The sequence below is a fragment of the Dendropsophus ebraccatus genome, chromosome 4 (genome assembly GCF_027789765.1).
Source record: "Dendropsophus ebraccatus isolate aDenEbr1 chromosome 4, aDenEbr1.pat, whole genome shotgun sequence".
Taxonomy (NCBI): Eukaryota; Metazoa; Chordata; class Amphibia; order Anura; family Hylidae; genus Dendropsophus; species Dendropsophus ebraccatus.
Genome location: NC_091457.1, coordinates 5,919,870 through 5,938,479, shown reverse-complemented (window position 1 = coordinate 5,938,479; position 18,610 = coordinate 5,919,870). Strand labels below are relative to the sequence as shown.

The 18,610-nt window shown below is 45.0% G+C and overlaps 1 protein-coding gene across 1 annotated transcript in view; it reads left to right on the top strand.

Annotated features, from left to right (window-relative positions):
- The first annotated feature begins 764 nt into the window (after positions 1–764).
- LOC138789186 (vomeronasal type-2 receptor 26-like) overlaps positions 765–18,610 on the top strand; it is a 31,297-nt gene continuing 13,451 nt past the window's right edge. The window contains exons 1-2 of the mRNA XM_069967793.1: positions 765–1,885; positions 2,786–3,080. Of these exons, the coding sequence (XP_069823894.1) occupies positions 765–1,885; positions 2,786–3,080 (1,416 nt within the window). The remainder of the gene's footprint in view (positions 1,886–2,785; positions 3,081–18,610) is intronic.

The following is an 18,610-nucleotide window of genomic DNA, read 5'->3' as shown; positions in this document are numbered from 1 at the left end:
TCAGCTCTGCTACAGTGCCTGATGGGAAACATAGGTTCCCGCCCGGTGCCCTCTTCGATATAGACTGGCTTTTAGAAAAACTCATGAAGGGCACCAGCTAGAAAGTCAGGAGATGGCTCAAAATACTCAGAAGGGACTTGGTGAGTTAGACCAGATAGGTTTGGGAGCATTTTATTTTATTTTTTTAGCTTTTGATGGAATACCCTTTAAATTTTGAAATATTTGTCCACTTTAATTTCAAGTTCAATTTAAATGAGAAAAATATACCCTGGTTCGCAAGAGCTGGCAGACTTGCCCTCTTATAAATAGTTGTGAAAAGATTGAAAGTGTGTTCAGTCAAAATTCAGTGCCGTTAGGAAATCTGCGCTGTTTACCTTGAGGGTCACTGCCCGGATCACGTCCATTCTGGATCTTTCACAATTGTCCATCATGCTTGGCATGTATATTGACTTTGAGGTTTTTTTTTGTCTTCACTGTTATACTTACTCTGTCTTTAAAGTCAGGGTTAAAGGATTGAAAGAGTGTTCATTTAAATTTCAGGCCCTCTTAGGAAGACTGTATTCTTATTTATTTGCCCCTTCCTCCAAGAATTTGTGAAAGCATCACACCAGGCCCTCACCATGAATTCTAAGGAGATTTACCTCCAGGCCCTCACCATGAATTCTAAGGAGATTTACCTCCAGGCCCTCACCATGAATTCTAAGGAGATTTACCTCCAGGCCCTCACCATGAATTATAAGTAGGTTTACCTCCAGACCCTCACCATGAATTATAAGGAGGTTTACCTCCAGGCCCTCACCATGAATTATAAGGAGGTTTACCTCCAGACCCTCACCATGAATTATAAGAAGGTTTACCTCCAGACCCTCACCATGAATTATAAGAAGGTTTACCTCCAGACCCTCACCATGAATTATAAGAAGGGTTACTTTCAGGCCCTCACCATGAATTATAAGAGGGGTTACTTCCAGGCCCTCACCATGAATTATAAGAAGGTTTACCTCCAGGCCCTCACCATGAATTATAAGGAGGTTCACTTCCAGACCCTCACCATGAATTATAAGGAGGTTCACTTCCAGGCCCTCACCATGAATTATAAGAAGGTTTACCTCCAGACCCTCACCATGAATTATAAGAAGGGTTACTTCCAGGCCCTCACCATGAATTATAAGGAGGTTTACCTCCAGGCCCTCACCATGAATTATAAGGAGGTTCACTTCCAGGCCCTCACCTTGAATTATAAGGAAGGTTACTTTCAGGCCCTCACCATGAATTATAAGAAGGTTTACCTCCAGGCCCTCACCATGAATTATAAGAAGGTTTACCTCCAGACCCTCACCATGAATTATAAGAAGGTTTACCTCCAGACCCTCACCATGAATTATAAGAAGGTTTACCTCCAGACCCTCACCATGAATTATAAGAAGGTTTACCTCCAGACCCTCACCATGAATTATAAGGAGGTTTACTTCCAGGCCCTCACCATGAATTATAAGGAGGTTTACTTCCAGGCCCTCACCTTGAATTATAAGAAGGGTTACTTTCAGGCCCTCACCATGAATAATAAGGAGGTTCCCCATCAGGCCCTCACCATGAATTATAAGGAGGTTTACCTCCAGGCCCTCACTATGAATTATAAGGAGGTTTACCTCCAGGCCCTCACCATGAATTATAAGGAGGTTTACCTCCAGGCCCTCACCATGAATTATAAGGAGGTTTACCTCCAGGCCCTCACCATGAATTATGAGGAGGTTCACTTCCAGACCCTCACCATGAATTATAAGGAGGTTCACTTTCAGGCCCTCACCATAAATTATAAGGAGGTTCCCCATCAGGCCCTCACCATGAATTATAAGGAGGTTCCCCATAAGGCCCTCACCATGAGGTTCCCCATCAGGCCTTCACCATGAGTTATAAGGAGGTTCACCACCAGACCCTCACCATGAATTATAAGGAGGTTTACCTCCAGGCCCTCACCCATAATTTTTGAGGGTGTGCATTAGGCCCTTATTATCCAGGATCCCTGGTGTCCTCTCCCAGTGAGGTTGTTGTTATGGCAGCAGGTCAGAGGGAGGACAAAGGTATGTGAACATGCAGGTGCTCACTGTCCCACCAAACTCACCAAATTCAATTTTAGTATTAGGGTGGGTTCATACTACGGAATTCTTGTGGATAATGTCAGCGGAATTCTGCAGTATGTCCGCGCGCACCGCCACGCGCCTTTCTGCCGGCTCCATAGACACCATTCTATGGGCCAGCGTATTCCGCTATCCGCCAAAAGAAGTGACATGTCCATGCGCGCAAACATACTGCGGAATTCCGCGGACATTATCCGCAATAGATTTGTACAAAATTCCGTAGTATGAACCCACCCTTAATTTCAAATGTTATTTAAAATCAAATTCAAAATGACACTCAGCAACTGCTAAAAGATTAAATACAATTTTCAGTTTAAAATTAAAACTAAATTTGAATGAGCTAGTCCTGTTGATATCCTACATTTTAATTGCATTTTCAGCCTCCTACCCTTTTCCTCACCCATTTCACAGCCATTTTTGTAGCCATACGTTCAGGTCCCCATTGACATCAAGCCCCGATCCCGCTGATTAGCCGTCCACGGGGCAAACTAGAGACAAAGATTGTACAATGTAAAAGGACCTGAGATATTTCACACAGGCAACGTTCTCAATGTTCTGTAGATATCTATGTAGGAAAAAAAATCAATAAAAATCAAGTAAGTAAATACTGTACGTCTTGCTGATTATTCTGTCTCCTTATCTTACAGGCCAGTCTCTTATTACTATACAAATCTATTGGCTTTTTTTTACACTGTGGATGAAATCAATGAAGATCCTTCTATTCTCCCAAACCTGACTCTGGGATATCACATCTATGACTCCTGTTCAGATCCCAGGAAGGCCATAAAGAGCGTTTTGCAGATATTATCTGGTCCCGGACACATTGTCCCCAACTACTCCTGCACTCGGAAGAAGAAGAAGGTGGTTGGATTTATTGGAGACCATTACTCATGGACCACATTACCTATAGCCCAGATCCTGGGGATCTATCCCTACTCACAGGTTAGTCATGAGGACAAATTTCTTTCAGTTAATATCATATATATTTTTTTTGCTTCATCATTTTAAACATTAAAAAGAAATAATAAACATTTCCAACAATCACAAAAAACAAAAACATCACAAGTAAATTAGATTTGTACAAAATACTTGTAGATGACAAAGTAGGAGGTTTGCACCAATAGATTATAGTAGAAAAGGAAACGGCAAAAGCCACCGAACAATAATAACAAACCCAAATAATAGAATGTAATCCAATATACTAAAACTCATCCATTCTTTCCCCAGTACCAGTCACACAGGTGCCCTCTCCTCCACCAACTAGGTGCCCTCTCCTCCACCGTGATATCTCTTACGGCAATGCGGTGCACCCAAACCTTTTCCCACAGATGTGAGCAGTTCCTACTTTTGTAAAGAAAGACAATGAATAAGGATATTTTTCACCTGGAATGATCATTTCATGGTCAATCAGCTGGTGAAGGGGAATCTGGAAACCAAACATGGCACTTCGCTCCCCCGCTGTGCTTCTGTGATGGCGTCCCTGGTGGACTGTACTTTCGGGTTTGTGGACAGCAGATGACACAGCCCGTCACCTTTATATACACATATGAATCTCTGTTAAAACTGCACCCAAACAGATGACTATGTAGAAGAAGGGAAACCGCATCTAAAACTTGTGCTCATTTAGGTCTTGAAGGGTAACCTGTTTTTTCCTCGCTCCCCTGTTGTGTCTCTGTGAAGGAGCCCCTGGTGCACTGAACTTCCAGGTATGTGATCATGACAAGACACAGCCCATCAGCCAATCAAACGTTGAGGCGGGTCACTACTGCGGCCACTGATTGGCTGATGGACCATATCTGGTGCCGACCACTAACCCAGAAGTGAGACTCAATAAGTGATGGGGATCCATAAAGTGGCATGGTAGGTGGAAAACCCTCTTAACTGTTTGACTCCAACTACATAAAGTTGGCGTATCAGTTGGTTTGCACTGGGGAATAATCAAAGTCCATATAAACTGATTCATGAAACTTGACAGCCCCGGTGGATGAATACTGATTCTATTTCATCAATATCCTTTGGTAGCTGAGGTCTCCAGAACTGGACAAAGTATTCCAGATGATTAAACAGGTAGTGGTCAGCTCACCCAGCTAGCAGTCCCGTCACAGGTGCACGACAAACCCAGAACCAGGATCAAAAATAGGAATATGAAAAATGTCCAGCACCCATTCTTCGGGTAAAATGCAATTTTTTTATTAGAAAAATCTTCACAAAACAGGAATGCAAAAAACATTTTAAGGCGTTTCGGCGCTTTCCACGCCTTGGTCCCATCTGAGTATACAATACTAAGTTGTGACCAAGGCACGTAAAGTGCCGAAACGTGTAAATTGTTTTTTGCATCCCTGTTTTGTGAAGATTTTTTAATAAAGAAATAGCATTTTCCCGAAGAATGGTTGCTGGGCATTTTTTATATTCCTAAAGTATTCCAGATGTGATGTCACTAGAGCTCTATACAGAGGGATCACAATACCATTACCAATACCAGCTTACCATTACCGATACCAGCATACTATACATATATACATATATACACAGCCCAGTATACCATTATATATACAGCCAGCATACCATTATATATATATATATATATATATATATATATATATATATATATATATATATACACAGGTAAGCATACCATTATATATACAACCCAGCATACTATTATATATATATGCAGCCCAGTGTACCATTATATATACAGCCCAGCATACCATTATTTATATACAGCTCAGCATACTATTATATATACAGCCCAGTGTACCATTATATATACAGCCCTGCATACCATTATTTATATACAGCTCAGCATACCATTATTTATATACAGCTCAGCATACTATTATATATACAGCCCAGTGTACCATTATATATACAGCCCTGCATACCATTATTTATATACAGCTCAGCATACTATTATATATACAGCCCAGTGTACCATTATATATACAGCCCAGCATACCATTATTTATATACAGCTCAGCATACTATTATATATATAGCCCAGTGTACCATTATATATACAGCCCAGTGTACCATTATATATACAGCCCAGCATTTGATTGCTTCCAAAAATCACTAGCCCTAAATCCATCTTTTCTGAAGTGTTTGCCAACACAGTACTGCTGATATACTTGCAAAAAAGCAAGAATTATTACTCACCGATAATTCACTTTTCATAAGCTCCTCATGACAGCACCACAATGGAGGACGTCACCCTTGACCCTATCAGGAACAGGAAATCACAGAGGTTAAAAGGGCACTTCCCACAATCCCCCTCAGTGTAATTATAACGAAACCATACAGGATCATACACTAATAAGGGCGGGAAATCTAAGGGTGCTGTCATGAGGAGCTTATGAAAAGTGAATTATCGGTGAGTAATAATTCTTGCTTTTCACTGCGTCCTCATGACAGCACCACAATGGAGACATACCAACTTAGACTTTCAGGGAGGGACAACCGCCTGGAGCACTTTTCTCCCAAAAGCCAGGTCCTGAGAAGTGCCAATGTGCATACGATAATGCTTGAAGAACGTGTGAGGTGAAGACCACGTGGCTGCCTTGCAAATTTGTTCGAGGGAGGCTGATCTAGCTGCCCATGAAGCTGCTGTGGCTCTAGTAGAGTGCGCCTTTAGACCGGTAGGGGGATCCTTCCCCATTGTAGTGTAAGCTTCACAAATGGCTGTTTTGATCCATCTTGCAATGGAGCTTTTTGTTGCTTTTTTGCCCTTGTTGGGGCCTTGGAATTGCAGTAGGAGATTCTCATCCTTCCTATGATCTTTAGTCATCTCTAGATACTGGATAATAGATCTTCTTACATCCAAATTATGAAAAAGTTTTTCTCCTTCATTCTTTGGGTCACTACAGAAGGATGGGACCACGATATCTTGGGATCTATGGAAGTCTGTGACGACCTTTGGAAGGAATGAAGGGTTAAGTTTGAATATTATTCTGTCTTCCAGAATAGTACAAAAGGGATCCATAATAGATAATGCCTGAAGTTCCCCAACTCTTCTGGCCGTAGTTATGGCTATTAGAAAGGCAGTTTTAATGGTGAGGAATTTCAGTGAAATTCCATTAATTGGTTCGAACGGTTCTTTAGAGAGACCAGACAAGACTGTGTTTAAGTCCCAAGGAGGGGCTAGGTTTGTAATTTTGGGCTTCATCCTGGCTACTGCCTTAAAGAAGCGTCTTACCCACCTATGGTCGGCTATTTGGGTATCGTATATACATCCTAAAGCTGACACTTGGACTTTTAGGGTATTTATGGATAATCCTTTATCCAGACCATCTTGCAGAAAATCTAAAATTCTGGGAATATCAGGATGGACCATATCAGGTGGAGAGTCACCGCACCAAGAATAGAATTTCTTCCATTTTTTTAAGTAGATAGCAGAGGTGACTTCTTTCTTATTTTTAAGTAAAGTCTCTATCACTTTTTCCGATAGCCCTCTAGCTGCAAGGAGGGACTTTTCAAAAGCCATGCCGCTAGGTGCAAACTGGCCAGATTTGGATGGCGTAGAGGACCTTGGATCAACAAATCTTCTTGTAGAGGAAGAACAACTGGGCCCTGGATGGCTAGAGACTTGAGGAGACTGAACCAAGCTCTCTTGGGCCACATCGGAGCTACCAGGATTACCAAGGTTTGGCTTGAGTGGATCTTCTGAAGAGTCCTCGCAATCAGTGGAAAGGGGGGAAATGCGTATGCCAGCTTGGAATTCCAATTTTGTTGTAGGGCATCCAGTGCGTCCGGGTGATCCCGGGGGTTTAGAGAAAAGAACTTTTGTGCTTTCCTGTTTGACCTTGAGGCAAATAGGTCGATCTCTGGATAACCCCATTTCTCTACTAAGCTGGAGAATATCTGGGCATTTAATTCCCACTCTCCCGGAAGGACCTGATGGCGACTTAAGTAGTCTGCCAGTATGTTGTCCGTACCTTTTAGATGGATTGCAGAGACTGATGACACTCTCATTTCTGCCCAAGAGAATATTTTTGCTGTCAATCTCTGAAGAAGAGTAGACTTTGTTCCCCCTTGATGTCTGAGATACGCCACCACTGTTGCATTGTCCGATAGGATTTTTATGTCTTTGTGGACAAGAAGGGATTCTGCTGCCTTCAGTGCTTCCCAAACTGCTCTCAGTTCTCTGTAATTTGACGACTGCTTTTGATGAACTTCCTGCCATTGACCCTGGAAGTGCAGACCTTGAACATGCGCACCCCATCCCCAAAGACTGGCATCCGTGGTGACCTGAACTGGTGCTTCCGGATTCCATCGAACTCCTTTGGTAAGGTTTTTCTTGGTCTTCCACCAGATGAGGGAAGATTTGACCCTTAGAGGAATAGTCATCTTTTTGTCTATGGATAAAGGAGATCTGTCCCATACCTGAAGCATGCTGGTCTGGAGAGTCCGGGAGTGATGCTGGCACCATGGCACTGCCGGGATACATGATGTCATCAGACCTACCAGGGACATAGCTTTCCTTATTGATATTACGGATTTCCTCCTGAAATCTTCCACTTTGGATATCACTGTGGTGACCTTTTCTTCCGGTAGAGATGTCATCTGGGTTTTGGAGTCTAGAATCATGCCCAGGAATTTCTTCCTGTGGGAAGGAACAAGATCCGACTTGGAGAAGTTTATTATCCATCCTAAGTTTTGAAGATAATGTAGGACCAGTTGTATGTGTCCTAAGAGGATGGGTGGGGATGGAGCAATAAGGAGAAGGTCGTCCAAGTAGGGAACTACAGTAATGTCCTGTAATCTTAGGTTTGCTACAGCTTCTAACATTACCTTCGTGAATAGCCAGGGGGCTGAAGATATCCCGAATGGGAGTGCTGTAAATTGGAAGTGATGTACTGACTGGGATGATTGTATCGCAAACCGGAGATATTTCTGATGTGAGGGGTGTATGGGGATATGAAAGTAAGCGTCTTTCAGATCGATTGTAGCTAGAGCTGCATTCGGGTAAATCAGAGGAGTGATAGTTTTCAGCGTCTCCATCTTGAACTTTTTGTACTTTAAGTACCTGTTCAGGGATTTCAAATTTATTATGGTTCTGAATGCCCCGCTGGGCTTCGGAACTAGGAATAGACTGGAATAATGTCCTAGTCCTTTCTCCTCCAAAGGAACTGGAATTACAGCTCCTAGATTTAACAGCTCTTTTATCCCATCCATCAGTTGGTCTTTCATCTTGTCTGATTGGTAGTGGGTAACTTGGAATTTTGGGGGGGGAAGAGAGGAGAAGTCCAAGAGGTACCCTTCTCTCAAGATGTTTAATATAAACTTGTTTTGAGTGACTTTCTCCCAGTGTGTTACAAAGTGAGATAGTCTTCCCCCCACCTTGATGGAGTCACTTGTCTTTCCCTTCAGAGGAAGGGTTGAGGAGAAATCCTCTTCCCTTACCTCCTTTGGGATAGGACCAGCGGCCAGATTTGACTTTGCCTTTGTAATCCTGCTTTTTTTGTGTGTAGGGACGAAAAGGTTTTTTACCTTTCGGTTGACCTGAGTCAGGAAACTTCTTTTTTCTGTCTGCCGCTTTTTCCAAGATTTCCTCCAGGTCTTGGCCAAACAGGAGCTTACCCTGAAAAGGGAATTGACAAACTTTATTTTTGGATGCTACATCTCCCTGCCAGTGTTTAAGCCAAAGAGCCAAAGAGCTTGGATAATGCTGCAGACTTGGCTGCCATTCTAATGGTTTCTGCTGAAGCGTCAGCCAAGAACCCAGCTGCCATTTTAAGCATTGGCATGGTAGAAAGTAGTTCATCCCTGGATGTTTTGCCCTCAATATGAGCCTCTAATTGCTCGAGCCAGATGTGTAAAGATCTTGCTACACTCGTAGCTGCGATGTTAGGGTTTAATATTGCAGTGGAGGCTTCCCAAGATTTCCGCAGGAGACCCTCCATTTTTCTATCCATTGAGTCTTTCAATTGGGAGGCATCCTCAAATGGTGATGATGTCTTTTTGATTATTTTGGTTACTGGTATATCTACCATAGGGGTTGTAGACCAGGTTTCAGACTCTGTTTCATCAAATACAAATCTGGATTTAAACTCTTTAGGAATCTGAAGCCTTTTTTCTGGTTCTTTCCACTCTGCAAAGATTAGATCTTTAATATTCTCATGAATAGGGAATACTTTCCGTTTTTTTGGTTTTAGACCTGCAAACATAGCATCTTGTGCAGATAATGGTTGCTCGATGTCCTCTAATTCCATTACTGCTCTAACAGCTTTAATTAGAGTGTCTGCATTTTCAGATGAAAAACAAAACTTAGTCGGTTCTTTATTAGGGGTAACCGTAGGCGCTTCTGTTGTGCACTCCTCTATATTATCTTCTATTTCAATATTGTCATCTTGAAGATTTTCAGATTCAGAGTCAGATATCACATAGGTCTTGCGTTTTTTTGCAGGTGAGTGCACAGCAGAAGTTAATAGCCCTGGGGTAATTATAGATAATGGAGCAGATGGACCTTGTGTAGGGACAACTGGCATTATTCCCAACATAGAGGCTTGAATCTCTTGGCGGATAATTGCCCGTATATCATCAGACACCGACACCTGGGCTGGAGGATTAAGCTTCACCAAACAGTTTTTGCATAGCATTCTGTTGTAAATATCCGGCAGGCTGACATTACATCCAACACATCTTTTATCCATTGCTCTTTTTGGTATCTCTTTCTCCACCTAAGGATAGAGAGACACCAAAACAATATGATAGGGAATCACCAACGGGGAGTAGCTATCACAAAAAATAAGTAAGTGAACCCCTCAGGGTATAACTCACAGAGCCAGCAGGCATGATTCTCTCCACAGCCTCCTCTCTCTCAGCATCCTGAACATCCATGATAGCACAAGATATGCAGGAGTATAAGGCACATGTATCAGCTACTCACCAGCCTTTATAGAGGAGAGACCGCAGGAGATTTGAATTTGGCGCCATTTCCACGCCGCGCCGCGTAACTCCTATCAGCTGAGTCTTCCGGCGGGCGCGTGACGTCACCTACGCACGTGACGCAGGCGACGCACGCTACGTGCCTACGTCAGTGCGCACGCATCCCCATGAGAAGCGCGCGCATGCGCAGTAAATCTTACCCGCCGGAGAAGGCCGCAGGAGACCCGCCATGGATCCCGAGGGCCGCAGCGTCTTCAGACTCCCCTGCATTAACTCCGGGAGCGCCGCAAGGGGAGTGGGGGACCGGAGACACCTCAGAAGATGTTACCGCCAGGCAAGACATCCGGAAGGACTCGCAAGCCGTTCCAAGCCTTTGTCCCAGGAACCCATGACCACACAGGATCACAGGTAACCTCCGTGTTCCTTGATCCTGTCAGGAACAGGAAAAACACTGAGGGGGATTGTGGGAAGTGCCCTTTTAACCTCTGTGATTTCCTGTTCCTGATAGGGTCAAGGGTGACGTCCTCCATTGTGGTGCTGTCATGAGGACGCAGTGAAAATACAGCACATACAGAAATACACACAAGTGCATACTCAATATTTACATGGCTGCACGTATACACATGTTGACCACTTAGTCCTAATAAAACAGCAGGGGGTGTCCCTCATCTAGACCCATGTCTATTAGCTCAGAGTCATACATGCAGTATTGGAGCCAAGCACAGGAGAGGGGTGGATGACTACAATCAGTTATATACCAGTATAACTTTTCCATATAATACTGGTTTAATGCACAGAATATATTTTTTAGTCACATTAACAGACTACTAGTCCTGAAAAGGACTATTGGGTGTATTTTATAAAGCTAATCACCAGTACCTAGCTAAGCATACTAAGCCCTTTACTTGCTCTGTCACTACACAAGTGTATGGAATATATATATATATATATATATATATATATATATATATATATATATATACTCAGTCAAATGTTGAGTACTTTTGTGTACCGCAATACTCGAGCGAACAGTAAGCATATTCGCTCATCTCTAATGATGGACAATTGTGAAGGATCCAAAATGGCAGCCTGGTGGTGACCCGACTATCTATGAGAGGGCAGGTTTGGCAGCTCTTACGAAGCAGAGTTTATTTTTCTAATTTAAATAAAATTTGAAAGTGAATTTGAAATTCAATTTGACAAAGATTTTGAAATTAAATACAAAATTGAATTTAAATGTAAAATAATGTTCCTGCATTGAGGACAAAGAACTGAATGGACAATTGTGAAGGATTCCAAGTGGACGAGAGCCTAGAGTGACCTTCCGAATAAAATTTTGAATTTGAGGGCAGATAATTAAAATTCCATTTGAAATATTTTTTTTATTTCACATTGCTTGAAAATTTTTATTTCAATTTCTATTTCATTTTTTTTCAAGTTAATTTCAAATACAAATATGGGGGGGGGGGGCAGCTTTGTCAAACTGGTGTAAAGTTGAAGTGTCTCAGTTGCCCCTGGCAACCAATCAGATTCTACCTTTTATATTCCAAAGAACCTGTGAAGAATGAAAAGTGGAATCTGATTGGTAGCCAGAGGCAATTCTACTTTACACCAGTTTGATAAATCTACCCCTTGGAGTCTACAAGGAAATTGTAGAAGCAAAATCTGAATACAGTTCGTGGCAGACTTAGACACCTGGCCACAGGGACCACGCCATGGAGAAAACTCTACCCCAGAGAGTAAGGGTAACAGAGGAGAAACTGCTACAGGGGTGGGGTGAAGACATTGAAGCCCCTTTAAGATGTGACAAATACACTACAGTTGTTCAATTCACACAGAATATCATTTGCTGCCTTTAAAATGCTTGGACACATTTATCTCACATGGAATTGATGTGGCAATACTGCCAACTGATAGACACTTCAGTATACATAAAATAGGCTAGCCAAGTGTAAGGGCCCCTGGGACAAAGACACACAGGACCCTATAGCTAAGACCCCCCACACTCTCCCTACCTACTTGCAGTGCAGGTCCTAAACAACCAGTCCGCAACTGGGCAAATAAGTGTGAACACAGACAAGACACAGGACAGACAAACAAGGTACAATGACAGCAGACAAGGCAAAGTCAGAAAGACACACAGAAGGACAGGACCAAGAAAGCAGCAAGGAACGGAGGACGAAAGCCAGAGATGCAACCAGGTAACGGTGAAGCCAAAGCCAGAACAGTGGAGCCAAAGCCAGAGATGAAGCAAGAAAAACTGAGCACTAAGCAAGGTAAACTAAGGACTAAGGAAAACACTGAACCAAAAAACAAAGAAGCTAATGAACAAGCAAGGGATCAGGAAACCAGGAATACAGACAATATCACAAAGGCTGGACCTAGCAGACAGACAAGCTGCAAAACTATCAAGAGCCCAGAGTGGAGCGAGGGGCACAGGTATAAGGGATCAGAAGTCCCGGACTCCAAGCTGATAGGTGGAGCAGGAGAAACACACAGGAAATCACAGAAGGCCAGAGGTGGGGAGACCTGTCCATCACAACACAGCAGACAACAATCAGAGAACAGACCACAGCAAGGAAAGTGCAGGGAGAACTAAGAAAACATGGACCGGATCACAGATGACAAGCAGAGAACATAACAAAACCAGGCACGGACTTAATGCCAAAAGCGCAATCTTTGGTGCAGCGGTCGGATCTTCACCGCAGAGGGCGGCACTGATGCCTTTTCAGGCACGATCATGACACCAAGCCTGAGAAAGGTTTGTGGTCACTGGACAAATTAGACACACTCTGGTTCCGATCATTTGGGAAAGATTCTTATTTGCAATTAACTGGCTAACACTCTATTATTTCCCTGTGTCATATACTTTTTATTAGTACAATATATGTCAAGAGTATGTAAGTGCCCCCCCCCCCCCCCACACACACACTGTTCTCCATTAGCCCGGCTGTGTTACTCTCATGCAGAAAAGACTATGGGCCACATGTATCATCCGGCGAACGGATGATTTTCGGCGGAAAGTGCCGATTTGCGTATTTTTTTATACGCAAATGGCCGATTTGCGAATAAAATATTCGCAAATCGGCACTTTCCGCCGAGTACGCCAGGGGACGGAAAGGGGGCGGAAAAGGGGCGGAAAGTGGGCGGAGGGCGCAGACTCAGAGTCCGCGCGATTTACCATCCGTTCCGCCAAAATGTACGCCGAAAACCTAATCCAGTCCTCAGCTGGCGTAGGTTTTCGGCGGTGCGCAACGGCTCGCACGGGATTTATGTAGAGGCAGTCCGCCTCTACATAAATCTCCGTAGCGCCGGAGCTGCGGGGGCATTTTTACGTCCGGCGTAAAAAACGCCGGACTTAATAAATGCCTCCCTTTTTTTTTTTTTTTTGACAATACACTTTAAGGGTGCCTTCACACCTACCGACTCGCAGCGTTAATAACGCTGCAGGTCGGCTAGGTCCTGGCAGATCACTGTCAGTACATACACGCAGCGGCGTCTATGTAAATCTGCCGGCCACTTAACCCCTTCTGATGCCGGCCGGCCGCCTCCCGCTCAGCTCTGTATACATTACCTCCTCGCTCCACGGGGTCCCGGCGTCCTGCTCTCGCGCCCAGCCAATCAGTGTGTTGCCCTGCCGCACCCACTGATTGGCCGGACGGTAGAGCAGGACGCTGGGACCCCGTGGAGCGAGGAGGTAATGTATACAGAGCAGAGCGGGAGGCAGCCGGCCGGCATCAGAAGGGGTTAAGTGGCCGACAGATTTACATACACGCAGCAGTCGTTCAGACCGCTGCGTGTATGTACTGACAGTGATCTGCCAGGACCTAGCCGACTTGCAGCGTTATTAACGCTGCGAGTCGGTAGGTGTGAAGGCACCCTAAAGATTTTTGTTACTGGCCTCACACTAATATCAAAAGGCACAATTGTTGTTCAGTTTAAAGAATCCTTTCATTTTTTTTATATACAGGAAATTAAATTATGTTAAAGGCCTCTGAATATTAACAATAAGTACAATTGTTCAATTTAAAGAAGAACCCCCCTTTTTTAATATAGAGAACCCAACTATATTACTGGCCTCCGACTTTTAACAATAAGCTCAATTGTGGTTCAATTTAAAGAAAAACCCTTAGTTCTTTTTTATTACAAAGAGACCAACTATGTAACTGTCCTCCAACTGTTAACAATGAGCTATGGGGATTGGAAGGGGGGGATTGGGTGGTGTTGGGGGTTGGCGGCGGTATTAGGCTTTTTCCAGGCGCTCGGGGGTGGGGGGTGGGGGGTAGTGGTAGCGAGGGAGCGGAAAACCCAGAATTGGCCCTGTACAAGGCCCATCATGTCTCTGGTATATACATAGTATATATATATATAGTATATACATAGTCTAACTCTGGTTCTGCTCATGTGCTGCCCACACCGAGGATTGCGGGGCCTACCTCAGTCACGGTTTCTCGCCTCCATTTTGTAGCGCTAGCTGCATCAGCACTGCGGTGGGTAAGCGCCTTCAGGCGGTGTTGAAACTGCTGAGCTTAGGCAACAAGAGGCACACGGCCCAGGAGCTGTTGCAGGGCATCACGGCGCAGACAGATCTTTGGCTCGCGCCCCAGAGCCTCAAACCAGGCATGGTTGTGTGTGACAACGGGCGGAACCTGGTGGCGGCTCTGCAACTCTGCAGCCTCACACATGTACCATGCCTGGCCAACGTGTTCAACCTAGTGGTGCAGCGGTTCCTTAAGACCTACCCCAATTTGGCTGACTTGCTCACCAAGGTGCGGCGCATCTGTGCGCATTTCCGCAAGTCAACCACGGATGATGCCACCCTTAGGGCAGTGCAAAGGCGCTTGCAACTGCCGGCTCACAGACTGAGGAGTGGACGTGGATGTCTGCTATCTGTCAGGTACTGGGCCCCTTTGAGGAGTCAACACAGATGGTCAGCGGCGATGCTGCCATCATCAGCCGACCACACCAATGTCCTTCCCGATCACTCTGCTACCTACAACTACTGGGTTGCAAAACTGGATACGTGGCCCGAACTGGCGCTTTACGCCTTAGAGGTGCTGGGCTGCCCTGCTGCTAGCGTGTTGTCAGAGCGGGTCTTCAGTGCAACTGGTGCCATCATCAATGATAAGCGCACCTGCCTGTCAACTGACATCGCTGACAGGCTGACATTATAAAATGAACAAAGACTGGATTTCACCTGAATTCAACTGTCCACCCGGGAAAAGCAGCTCAACATGAAGATTCTTGGTATCTCCTCCTCTTCCTCCTCCTCCTCCTTCAATTTTCAGCCAACAGCCGAGTCTTTTTCCGCCATGCTGTGTCTGGCCTAATTTTTGGGAGGCTCACTTGCTTCCTCACTCACTTCTAATGGTTCTCTGTGTCCTCACTGCCATGCTCTGACGTCACTATGTCTGCGGAGGAGCCGGACTGGTTGCCGGGGGCCCGCCAATCTCGTCCCCGGCAACCAGCCAGCTGTGTTATCTTTTTTTTGTGTAGGCGCGGCCAGGGCCTCACCACCCCGGTCGATCGGCATCAGGTGTACCCTTGATGGTGACTGACAGCTGGCCTAGCCAGTTAGCTGTCAGCACTTAGGTTCATGTCCACTATAAATTCCAGCCCCTGGCCTCACTCCAATTTTTTGGGAGACTCCCTCACTCACTTTTAATGGTTCTGTGTGTGCTCACTGCCATTCTGTGTCTGGCGTAATTTTTGGGAGGCTCACTGGCTACCGATTCTACATTGGTCACTCTGTCCTCACCACCATGCTGTGTCAGGCTAAATTTTGGGGTGGTTCATATGCTACCTCTGTTTAAATTGTTCCCTGTGTTTTCACCGCCATGCTGCTTCAGGCTAAATTTCGGGGTGATTCATATGCTACCTCTGTTTTTAATGGTTCCCTGTGTCCTTACCGCCATGGTGTTTTAGGCTGTTTTGGGGTGGTTCATCATATGCTACCTCTCTTTTAATAGTTCCCTGTGTCATCACCGCCATACTGTGTCAGGCTAAGCTTTGGGGTGGTTCATATGCTTCCTGTGTTTGAATGGTTCCCTGTGTTCTCACCGCCATACTTTGTCAGGCTTAATTATGGGGTGGTTCATATGCTACCTCTGTTTTTAATAGTTCTCTGTGTCCTCACTGCCATGCTGTGTCAGGCTACGTTTTTGGGTGGTTCATCATATGCTACCTCTGTTTTAATGGTTCCCTGTGTTCTCACTGCTATGCTGTGTCAGGCTGAGTTTTTGGGTGGTTCATATGCCTACCTCTGTTTTAACCAGGCTGTTGCCCAGAATTTCGCATAATGGTGCGATTAGGCAGCCTCAGAGGCATCCATTCTTGCTGCCCCTGCTGTTTCCTGTCCATTTCCGTTGTGTTTCCATCATTTTCTGAGGTTGACAGGTTTTCACATGACCTTCCCTCTACCGAACTTGGTTCCCCTGCAAAAATGCTCGAGCTTCCCATTGACTTTAATGGGATTCATTACTCGATACGAGCACTCGAGTATCGGGAGATATTCGTCTCGAGTAATGGGCACCCAAGCATTTTAGTACTCGCTCATCACTAATTGTTAACAAAAGAAATACAGGGCAATCAACTTAGGTTCAAAGTAGGTTCTCTTTTTAGTATCTTTGCCGTAGGGTGGTTGTTGGTGTAGTAGTGCTGTCTTATTGTGATGTCTTCACATAGAGACTGTTGTCTCAGCAGTGGCGGTGTTTTACCACTGGTCCCGAAGGAGGAGCAGGAGATTTTGGACCTCCTGCTTCCAAGTGAGGCTGCTGACCCCTGACTTGCAGAGATGGGGCTGCACGATAATAGCTGCAGCTGTTGGTTGTGGGCAAGAAGTTGCTTTGGGGTCCCAGTTCTTCCAGGCAACATGGTGTTCGCATGAATGACTGTCTGACTAGTGTGTGCGGCTGCCTTGGGGTATCCATCAGGTGCCTTCCTGAACACTAGTCTACCAACTAGCTGATGGTGTACACCTTGGTGTACCATTTGCCTCTGGAACCACGAGTTGTGCTTGGGACCTAAGGCTGGCTTGGTGGGACAAACACATCTTCATTCTCTGATATAGATGACGACACCTGTGTTTCTTCTAGATTCCACGTGCAGTCTGCCATGTGATCATCGTAGTCGGGGATGAGGGTTTCCTCTCCAAGGCTTTCTTCCACTAGTGGCATGCTTTTCGATCCCGTTCCTTTGTAAGAAGATGCTCCGACCTGGCTCTTCTGACTGTTTGCAGGCCTAGCAACCCCCAGAAATTTAATGCTGCCTTCTAAATGCTGGCTGACCTCCCATTACTGAAAAGATCTAAGTACAGCATCTGACAGTCTGAGGGGAGTGCTAGGCTTGTAAGATGCTCTTTGGTCCAAAGGTGACTTGCGACCGAGATACAACAGGAGACTGGGCAAAGGAAATGTCTTGCCCTTGGCATGGATTGGTGTAGGCACTACTTCTTGAGGACCCTTCTGATGGTTGCTGGCTCCGGGATTTAATACTGAATGCCGTGGAGCTTGAAGGATCCATTCCACAAATGAAGCCTAACTGATATTCACCTGACGATGGGTGTAAGGGGGCATTCAAATGTCTGCAAATTTGCAGACCTTACAAATGGGGAAGGAATGTAATGGATTCGTTCCCTGCCTTGCATGATGTGTCAATACCATACCGGCAGCGGGGAAACCCTTTGAATCACCGCGGCACTGTAGCGGATGGTGGAAGTAGTGGGTGGTGAATGGTGTTACTGGACGGGCGACACTAGAAATGAACAGGCAGATATCTAATCAGTGAGGAATCAGGAATCTTCCCTTATGCCTGCCTAATTTATTTTTTTAAGCCTGAGGATTTCCCCACTGATACTTAACAATCTTGTTCCCCTAGGAGTAATAGAGTTTTTGCCACTGGTCAAGTCTGTTGACCCAGAAGTCCTTGTGGTCAGAGCATGTGGCAAGTAAAGGAACCTTGTCATCGTAAGGAGCAGGTCAGGGACAAACGGAATACAAAGACTAGGTGAAGCCCTGACACTGCTCCCAGCAACTGTCCCTGCCTTTTTGGGAACCCAACTCCTTAACAGGCCAGCCCCAACCTGAAGACTGCAACTGTTCTGAAATAAGTGCAAACACATGACACAGACAAGACAAACGAAATACACAATAATAATAATAATAATAATAATAATAATAACAAGCCAGGTCAATAATTACTGGGCAATGAAGTACAAAGTCAGTGGTCAGTTTCACAGTGGCTAGAGATGAGCAAATCGCTCATCTAAATGAAGTGAAGGGCTTTGTTTGATCAGCGATCCACTCATCAAGCCGACTATCTTTCAGCGCTGCTCCACTCCTTGCTGCTCCACCCCTCTGGTGCTGGAGAATAACTGGATCCAATCCTGGGAAACTGGGAGACTGGGAGGAGTGGCAGGGAGCGGAGCAGCACTAAAAGGCAGACGGCTTGCTGAGTGGAGCCTTGATCAAATAAAGCTCTTTGCTTCGCTTTGCTCCTCCAGAACCAAATCTGACTGGCAGAAAAAACCTGTCAGTCAGGAATCAAGTGCAAGGTGATTAGTGGCTCAGGATAAGCGCTACAGCTGA